The sequence below is a fragment of the Musa acuminata genome, chromosome BXJ1-8, assembly GCF_036884655.1.
Source record: "Musa acuminata AAA Group cultivar baxijiao chromosome BXJ1-8, Cavendish_Baxijiao_AAA, whole genome shotgun sequence".
In the NCBI taxonomy this organism is placed as follows: domain Eukaryota; kingdom Viridiplantae; phylum Streptophyta; class Magnoliopsida; order Zingiberales; family Musaceae; genus Musa; species Musa acuminata.
In genome coordinates, this window is record NC_088334.1 from 34,417,165 (window position 1) to 34,427,582 (window position 10,418).

General features: G+C 50.6%; 1 protein-coding gene across 1 annotated transcript; it reads left to right on the forward strand.

The window, feature by feature from the left end:
- Positions 1 to 6,172: 6,172 nt before the first annotated feature.
- On the forward strand, positions 6,173 to 8,906 carry LOC135680323 (uncharacterized). The gene is made up of 3 exons (XM_065194203.1): positions 6,173 to 6,184; positions 6,831 to 8,147; positions 8,178 to 8,906. Exons 1-3 carry the CDS (start codon positions 6,173 to 6,175, stop codon positions 8,904 to 8,906), a joined length of 2,058 nt encoding a protein of 685 aa, XP_065050275.1.
- Positions 8,907 to 10,418: the final 1,512 nt, after the last annotated feature.

Sequence of the window (10,418 nt, forward strand, 5' to 3'; positions counted from 1 at the left end):
CCGATGCCCGAGTCCACGGCCCGAAGCCTTCTGTCGATACGTCGACCGATCCACCGGCCCGACGTCCAATCTTCTGACATGTTCCTCCGGCACAACATGATTTTCCTGCTTTAATTGTCTCATCCTGATCAAAGCATCCTGCGTCACTCAAAACGCAGATTAAATCATAAACATATATCAAGTAGTTTCATCATCAAAATACGAGATTCAACAAATGCAAACTTGCTAGAATGATAATATGTGTGCATCATGTAATAGTTCTTCGAGCTTTAAATGATAATGTTCAATTACATGATGAATAGTCACAAACACTATCATACAAACTTGATGATGAATGTCAAGCTTTGACATCATCCTTGAAGAGATACATCATGATAGGTATCATGATGGGAGTATTGATAAGTTTAACTGATCTAACTTATCAATACGTCACTTGAATTCTTAGGTCTTGAATTCAAGGTTGACTTATCTCAACTATGGCATATAGACAGGGGGAGTTAAGGATAACTCCATTATCAATTGATTGTCATCATCAAAAAGGGGGAGATTGTTGAATCTCGGATTTTGATGATGAAGTCAATTGTCATTTGTTGTCTAATCTATGTGTTGAGATAAGTGTGCAGGATTAACTACGATGAAAGATAGACAAGCAGCAGGAGTTGCGCCGGAGTCAAGTTCATGATCACGTTGGGAGTTCGAGAGTTCGACGGAAGTACGGACGGTCGTCGGAGGTTCTGCGGGAACAGATCCGAGAAGTCCAGAAGCTTGCCAAGCGAAGCTCGTCGGAACTCGCCAAGTGGATCGTCGCAAAGTCCAGGAGTTTGCCGGAAGTCCGCAGAAGCATCACCGAGGGTTCATCGGATGATCGACGGAAGTTCGCCGGAAACTCGCCGGAAGAAGCGATTGACGCACCGAAGCAAAGCTGCAGAAATTGTCTTAGATTTAATCGTAGTTAGCACGGTGATTAAGTTAGAAATGGGAGGTGATCCCATTAGCTTAATCCTGGGGCAATTGGGCCCCTGAAGAACTCAAGTTGGGTCGAATGGTTCAACCCATTCGAACCCAAGAAGCTGTGGGAGGTGCAACCGCCCAGGCAGGGAGGTGCAACCGCCCAGGCTAAGTCTCCCAGCGAGACTGGGAGGTGCAACCGCTCCAGCCAGGCGGTGCAACCGCCCAGGGCTCAGTCTCCAAGCGAGACCGGGTGGTGCAACCTCCTCTGTCAAGCGGTAGCACCGCCTGAGCTCAAGTTTCGAGCTCTGCCTGGTGATGCAATCACCGAGCTCAGTCTTCGAGCTCTGGAAGAGATGTACGACCTCTCTGGCCAGGAGATGCACAGCCTAAGCTCAGTCTTCGAGCTCTGGCAGAGAGGTGCAACCACCTCTGGCAGAGAGGTGCAACCACCTCTGGCAGAAAGGTGCAACCACCTCTGGCAGAGAAGAGAAACTTCTCTGGTCAGGAGATGCACCGCCTGAGCTCGGTCTTCGAGCTCTGGCAGGAAGGTGCAACCACCCCTGACAGAGAAGGTGGAACCGTCCGAGCTCAGTCTTCGAGCTCTACCAGGCGGTGCCACCTCTCCAGTCGAGAGGTGCAACCGCCTGAGCTCAGACTTCGAGCTCTGCCAGGCGGTGCCACCTCTCCAGTCAAGAGGTGCAACCGCCTGATCCCGAAATTCCGGGATTTGATCGTTTTGAGCTCGAAATTTGAATTGGGTTGGGGCCTATAAATACCCCACCCATTCAGCACTGAAAAGATACAGACCTACACCGAAATCTTGATCTTTTCTGTGATTCTAAGAGCTCAAAAGTGTTGTAAAGCCCTTAAGTCTCCTCCTTCTGTTCTTCAAGTTTTCAATTGTAAAGTGAGGAGAGAAAGGTCTGTAAAGGTTGTCTCTTGAGCCTGTTAAAAGGAGAGAAACTGTAAAAGGGCAGTTTGGCCTTCGCCCATTGAAGGAAGGCCCCTAGTTGACGTCGGCAACCTCGTCGGTGGAGGAAGCCAAAAGTGGAGTAGGTCAAGGCTGACCGAACCACTCTAAATCTCTGGTTTGCGTTTATTTTTGAGCACTTTATCATTACTGCAAACCTCCTCCATTACTACTGCACTCTGCGCTTTCACGAACAAGTTCTAAGTGCTGTTCTTCCGAATCTGCATTCAGACGTAAATTCGTATTTTCGTACATTACAGTTTACGTTTACGTTTGATTCTGCAGAACTGTCTTCCGTGCTTTTACGAAAGAGTTTCCTTGCAGTTTACACTTACATTTTGATCCTATTGATAACTGCAAACTGTCCTCTACAATTTTACGAACGAGTTTCAACATTTAGACGTAAAACTGCATTTAGACGTAAATCGGCTTTCCTCTCACAATCATCAGTTCTCAGTTCACGTTTACGTCTTGATTTCAACTGCATACTGCCTTTTGCGAGTATACAAACGAGTTTCAAAGTTTAGACGTAAATCTGCGTTTAGACGTAAATATGCGTTTAGACGTAAAACTGCGTTTAGACGACGTAAACTGTGCTTAGACGCAAAACTGCGCTTAGACGCAAACTGTGTTTAGACGCAAACTGCGCTTAGACGCAAACTGCGCTTAGACGCAAACTGCGCTTAGACGCAAACTGTGTTTAGACGCAAACTGCGCTTAGACGCAATCTGCGCTTAGACGCAAACTGCACTTAGATACAAACTGAGAATTAGCTTTTGCATCATAATAGCTTTTATTGAACGAACGCAGCTTTTGGTTTTTAATCGCTGTAAGATATCCGCTGCACTAATTCACCCCCCCCCCTCTTAGTGCTCTCGATCCTAACAACCATAACAGGAGGCAGAATCGCCTGTGAGTTGGAAAACTTGAAAAACTCGGTCTCTAAGACTGTCAGGCGGTGGTACCACCTAGTGTCAGGCTGTAGGCGGTGGTACCACCTATACCCAAAAGACCTGGAAGTTTAAATTTTTGGGTCCATTTTTCAAAACCATTTAGGGCTTATAAATATCCCACTTGGGCAGAAAAAAAGGAGCAAGAATTCTAGAGGAAAAAATTGAGTAAACTCTGCCAAAACTTTGAGTTCCCTCCTCCTAGTGCTTAGAGTAAGTCCTAAGAGAGGTGTGTGAGGGAATACTTGTAAAAGAGTCACTTGTAAAGATAATCTCCTAAACCTGTGAAAAAAAAAAAGTATTGTAAGAGGGCAGTTGGTCTTCACCCATTGAAGGAAGAACGATAGTGGATGCCGGTGGCCTCAACGGAGGAGAAATCGGGAGTAGATGTAGGTCACAATGACCGATCCACTATAAAGCTCGGTTTGTATTTATTTCTTGCAATTTACCTTTACTACAAACTGCCTTACATGCTTTACTTTATCGTTACACTCTTTTGTACGTTTTCAAGTTAATATCTTTCAGAAATAGGTTTAATCAAAATAAAATTTTCAAACTAACGTTTTTATCCGCTGCACTAATTCACCCCCTTGTCTTAGTACCGGCTCATTCCTAACATTCATAGCCCCTATCGTGTGGATCATTGGTAGAGAGCAGGACAATTGACCTCCTTTATTGTCTCTCATAGATTTACAAGAATTCAGGGACATATGATCTCCCTTTGTAACACAACTATCGCACACGTGGTTTTTAGTTTTGCGGGTTCTTGTGCACCAATCTTCTCATGACGATAAAACCTTTTTGTGGAAATATGAGTTTTTTCTTTTTATTCTTTTGCTGCATGTGTGATGTCGCCCCAAGATTTTCCTATGGTATCAGAGCTAGATTGTTCATGCAAAAGATTGGTTTTGAATTGCGTTGTGTTATGTTTTAGAAAAGCTTTTGAAGTTCAAATTATTGATGCAAAGGCGAGAAAGGGCAGCAACTGTTGCTGCCCTCGCAGAAGTGGCCAAAGGCTGCTTACAACCTTGGCCATCTACGTGTAGACAACTGGCGGCGCCCGCGAGCGAGCCGCTTGCGGAGGGCGAGACTTGCCCGTGACAGCGCTCGGAGGGGTGGCGCCCATGGGCACAATGCCCGCAAGCAAGAGATTAGGGTTCTATGTATAAAAGACATTTTTACCCCTATAAATTTTAAAAATTTAATTGTTTATCCTTTTTATCCAAACTACTTACATACCCTTCATCATTCAAAAAATTCCCTAAATGTCTCGAATTAAAAAAAAGTAGTTAATTAAAAAGTTTAATTAACTATTATTATTTATCTAGTAGTCCTATATAATGATTGTAGGGAAATCTAGGGGTGACATCACATGCGTAACGGAAGAATAAAAAACAAAAACCCCAAATTTTCTAAAAAGATGTTCGTTATCGTGCGAAGGTTGGTGCAAAAAAATCGGTAAAACTTAAATCCACATGTGAGATAGTCATGTTACCTAGGGAGATCATATATCCCTGAATCCTTATAAATCTGTAGGAGAGGATGAAGGACGTCAAGCATCCTCTCCTTTAGCCGTGATCCACATAGCAGGGCTATAATGACACTCCTCAAATCACTACATAAATCTCCACACCTGCTATTTGAGGAGGAGAAGGGGAGAGGAGAATAGGAGGTGGTAATTAAGAAGCCTCTAGTCTATGGGTCTTTGGTTCCCTCATATTTATAGAGGCCCACTATCAACTTAACCATAATAGATCTGCCCTATTGGGTATTGGATCTCTATCCAACTACCCAAGCATATTAGATTAGTAGAGCTTTATCTAATAATTTCTCATTGGCTCTTATTGGATCTCATCCATAAAATTCAATAATTCAGTGCTTATTAGATATCTAATAAGATAAGGGCTCCGACGGATATTTTATATCCGAACCTCTACTCGTCGTAATGTCTGTTATGAATGAGTCGGCACTAAGAGGGGGGGTGAATTAGTGCAGCAGTAAAATCACATCGGTTCAATTAAATTGATTGTGATTAAAACCATTTCAGAAGATGTTAACTTGAAAGCGTTCGTAAGAGTGTAGTGGATGTAAAGCAAGTAATGAGAAGACAGTTTGGCAAATTGCACAAAGGAAACGTAAACCAAATTTTTATAGTGGTTCGATCGTCGTGACCTACATCCACTCCACCGATTTCTCTTCCATCGAGGCCATAGGTATCCACTATCGGTCTTCCTTCAATAGGCGAAGACCAACCACCTTTTACAACTCGATTCTCCTTTTATCGGGTTTAGGAGATAACCCTTCAACCCCCACTTACTCATCTCCCAAACTATTATAACACTTAGAACTTTGAGAGGAGTTCACACATAATTGAAACTGAGTTTTCTTTCCATTTTTTGCTCTCAGTTGTGTGTTGTTTAACTAGGGATGAGAGGGGTATTTATAGGCTTTAAGTTGATTCAAACTTAGAGCCTAAAAAGGTCTCATCCTGGGTTTCTTGGGTCCTGACGGTACCATCGCCTGTGTTGGGCGGTACCACCGCCCATCCTGGTGGTACCACCGCTTGGAAGATTGTGTCTAGGTGGTACCACCTCCCAGACTGGCGGTACCACCGCCTGACACTGCCACTAGGTGGTACCACTGCTTGACATAGTCTTGGAGACTGTGCCATGACGATGCCACCTATTGGGTCATTGTTTGTGCCTCCCACATGGCCCAACACAGCCTAAACTTGGGTCATTGAATGAGCCTTTCGCTTGGCCCAAAATAGCCCTATTTTGGGCCCAATTGGTCACTAATTGAGTTGATCTAATTACATTCTAAATTGACTCAATTAAACTCTAAAACCTAACTCGATCTAGGCAAATTATTACAAGTACAATCATGAGTTGTCCGGCATGTCATTGGTTCTTCCAGCGCTTCGTCCGACCCTTCGGCGCATTGTCCTCTTTTGTGGCCTTTGCCCAATCGGTATTGATAGGGGTAAAAACTGATTGGACATAACACCCCAGATTTGACGTAATACACCCCCACGTCAGACACCCCTGTGCGGCACACTGCCCCAGGGAGCGAGCATTAACACCGACACGACACGCGCCCATACCGAGCGAGCGTTAACGTCGACACGACATGCACCCATGCCCACCGTACCCAAACGACCTCCTCGGCTGACCCCTCATGACCGACCGAGGCAGGGGAAGGCGCTGACTAACGCTCCCCATACCCTGCGGAAGCTCGGCCTTCCACGCAACGCCCACGACGACGACAGACGCCATCAAAGGTACGGCCCTACTCCTGCAGGATGGCACATCAGGTAACATCAAACCCCCTTTATAAATACTCCCAAGCTCCCAACGGCCAGGGGGAGGATCGCTCACAAAAACAACTCCTCTCCACATCACTGACTTGATCGTCGGAGGGGTCGGGCCGAGCTACCGACCCGACCTGTGTGCAGGTACTCGACCGCTGCTGAGTCCACTCGGCGTCGCAGAACTTTCCAGCCAGATCCCCTGCATTAGCCACCTCAAGATTCCAAGGGGAGCCACGTCTGATCCCAGCCATTTGGAGCCCTGAACCAGCCGTGTCGACCCGAAGGTCACGGCTCAAAAAGTTACTTACCGTAACAGATTGGCGCTAGAAGGAGGGCCGTCCAAATGTCAAGCGATCAGCGAATCCACCTTGGCAGACCCTCAACCGCTGGGCTCCCTGCCTCGGGGGAACACCCCCCACATGACGAAACTCGCGACGAACGCCCTACAGCGGTGTCGGAACGCTACTGGCAATTGTTCAACGACCCAGGCTTGTCGCCTCCCGACGGCGCACCTGCCGGCCCGTCGTCAGTATCGCCCGAGGCCTTTCACGACCTCACCCACCAAGTCCGAGCCCTGACAGGCATGGTCCAGACCATCATCCCGATCGTCTCCTAGCGGACCCCTCTGCATGTGACCCGGCCTTCACAGCAACGGGGGACCCCTATCCGGACCCACGTACCACTTCCAGAGCTTCCTGGCTCACCTCAAAACCCCACAACTCGGCCCGGGAGCCAGGAAGCGGAAGACACGGCGAGCCGCCCCGAGCCCGAGGCTCCGACCGCCGATTCGACAAATGCCCTACGAGCTCAGCTGCGCCTCGTCAGTCAAAGGCTTGACGAGGTACAACAGGAAGTTCGTAAGTCAAAGGGAGAGCTCGGGGCGGACGGACACCAAGGATCTCCGTTCACCCCCGAGATACAAGATCAGGCGATCCCGCCGCACTTCCGCCTCACCTCGTTGGATGCGTATGACGGCGCCACCGACCCAGCAGACCACGTGGCCGCTTTTCGCGCCCAGATGGCGCTATTCGGGACTTCTGACGCCCTGATGTGTAGGGTGTTCCCAACAACTCTACGAGGGCCGGCCCGCACATGGTACAGCGGCCTGAAGCCAGGGACCGTCGCCTCCTTCGATCAGCTCACCAAGGATTTTGAGCTTAACTTCCTGGCGTACGCCCGACCAAAGCCGTCCATGGCGTTGCTCCTCGGGCTCAACCAGAAGGAGGACGAGCCCCTCTCCCATTTTGTGAACCGATTTACGACACAAATCCATGGATTGTCGGATGCTCACCCCTCTCTCTTGATGCAGGCATTCATGACAGGCCTGCGGCCCTCCAGGTTCTTCTGGTCGCTCGTGGAGCGGCCCCCCGCCGCGGTCCCCGAGATGCTCCAACGTGCCAGTCTGTTTATCGCTGTGGAGACTTGGATGGCTGGAAAGCGAGAGGAGCACAAAAAGGTCAAGTCGGAGCCGCCCCGACAGCAACAACCCGCCGCTTCCCGGCGAAAGTTGGACAGACCGGACCCAAGGCCTCCTCTTCCCGCCTTGAATTCATCCCGAACTGAAATATTCCTACACGAGAAGGGGAAGGGGCTGCTCAAGGACCCTCACCCGATGAGGAACCCGCGGGAGCTCGCAGACCGTTCAAGGTATTGCCGATTTCATCGGCAGCACGGGCACGACACTGAGCAGTGCTACGAGTTGAAGAGGCAAATCGAGGAGCTCATCCTCAGAGGTCACCACGGCCGGTACCTCCGGCCGAACAAAGAGCAGTCGCCTTGCCCAGAGGGCCCCGTCGAGCAACACATCGATGTGATAGCCGGGGGCCCCGCATCAGGAGGAGGCTCCATGTCGGGCAGGAAGGCGTATGCCCGAGCCGCTCCCGACGAAGCCTCGGGACACGAGCCCGAGCCTAAGATTACCTTCCCAACCGGAGCTGCCGAGCGACCCGACCACGACGACGCCTTGGTGATATCGGCCAGGGTAGCCAACGTGCAGATGAGGAGGATCATGGTCGACACGGGGAGCTCGGCCGACATACTCTACTTCGACGCCTTCCAGAAGCTGGGCTTGGCCAGGGAGAATCTGAGCCCGATGTGCTCGGCACTCACCGGTTTCACGGGAGATTCAATATCACCCCTGGGGGCTGTTACTTTGCCCTTGACTCTGGGGACCCCGCCAAAGTCGAAGACGGTGATGACCACTTTCCTGGTGGTCGACCTTCCCACTGCTTACAATGCCATACTCGGTCGGCCGACCCTCAATAAGGTCAGAGCCGTTGTCTCGACCTACTACCAGACCATCAAATTCCCAACCAGTGCTGGAGTCAGGGAAATCACGGGAAGCCCCCGAGAGTCCAGGCGATGCTACCTTACCGCCGTATCATTGGGCAGGAGAGCCAGGACCGAGGCGCCCCTGGAGGATCCGCGGGAAACGAAAAAACCGACTCCTCATCCCGAGCCGAGGGGATCCACTGTCGACATACCTTTGCGAGAAGCTCGGCCAGAACAGACGGTCAGGATCGGATCGGAGCTGCCCGAGCGGGAACGAGAGCAGCTCGTTGGTCTCCTGCGGGAAAATGCCGACGTCTTCGCCTGGTCCCCATCGGACATGATGGGTGTCGACCCAGAGGTCGTGGAGCATCATCTCAACATCCCATATGACGCTCGCCCGGTGAAGCAAAAGCCCCGGCGCCAGACCCCTGACCGACAACGCGCCACACAATAAGAGGTGGACCGGCTCTTAGCAGTAGGCTTCATAGAAGAAGCCAAATATCCTCAATGGTTGTCCAATGTAGTCCTCGTGAAAAAACACACTGGAAGCTGGAGGATGTGCGTTGACTACACCAGTCTCAACAATGCATGCCCTAAAGATTGCTACCCCCTCCCGAAGATTGACTAGCTGGTCAACGCGACGGCCGGGCACGCACGTCTCTCTTTCATGGACGCCTATTCAGGATATAACCAGATCAGGATGGCGCCCGAAGATAGGGAACATACGGCCTTCCTCACTGATCAAGGGGCATACTTCTACAAGGTCATGCCGTTCGGGCTAAAAAATGCTGGGGCCATATACCAAAGAACGGTGAACAAGATGTTCGCCCATCAGATCGGGAGGAACATGGAAGTCTACATGGATGACATGATCATGAAAAGCCGAGAGGCCGGAACGCACCTTGCCGATCTGGCCGAGGCGTTCGCCACGCTGTGCAAGTTCGGCATGCGGCTCAACCCCACGAAATGCGCTTTCGGCGTCACCTCCGGGAAATTCCTTGGGTTCATCGTGCATGAGAGAGGAATTGACGCCAACCCGGAGAAGGTTCAAGCAATAGTCAGTATGCAGTCCCCCGGGACGATCAAAGACCTACAGCGACTCAACGGGAGGCTTGTCGCCCTGTCTCGCTTCCTCGCTCGATCGGGCGATCGCTGCCTCCCATTCTTCAAGGCGCTCAAAAACCCGAAGAATTTCCAATGGACACCGGAATGCGAGGAGGCTTTCAAACAAATAAAGCAGCACCTAGCCAGCCTCCCCCAGCTCGCCTCTGTCTCCCCCGGCGAGAAGCTGGGCCTTTATTTGGCGGCATCCCCACATGCAGTCAGCTCTGTCCTTGTCAAGGAAGGCTCCGGTCAACAACTCCCAATCTACTACGTCAGCCACATCTTGAGTGGACCTGAGGAGCGTTACCCGCCGATAGAAAAACTCGCACTTGCCCTGGTGCTCTCGGCTCGGAAGTTGCGCCCCTACTTCCAGGCACACCCGGTGGAGGTCATCACCGACCAACCTCTTCGGCAAGTCTTAAAAAAATTTGATGTTGCAGGACAGCTCCTCAAATGGGCGGTGGAGCTCGGTGAACATGATATCAGTTACGTGCCCAGGACCGCCATCAAGGCCCAGGCGGTAGCCGACTTCATCGCGGAGTTAACACAGATGGAGGACAGAGATCTCGAGTAAACCCCCGAAGCCTGGACCCTACACGTGGATGGCTCGGCCAACTCGAGGGGTGCCGGCGCGGGGCTGGTTCTCCTCGCCCCTGACGGACGCTCGTTTGAGCGTTCCCTCCGCTTCGGGTTTAAAGCCACCAACAACAAGGCGGAGTACGAGGCGCTCCTAGTGGGATTAAGGCTGGCCCTCAAGATGCAGGTGGCCGCGATACACGTCCTCACCGACTCGCAGCTTGTGGCCGAACATCTCAGCGGTGGATATGAAGCTCGGGACGCAACCATGGCCAAATACCTAGCA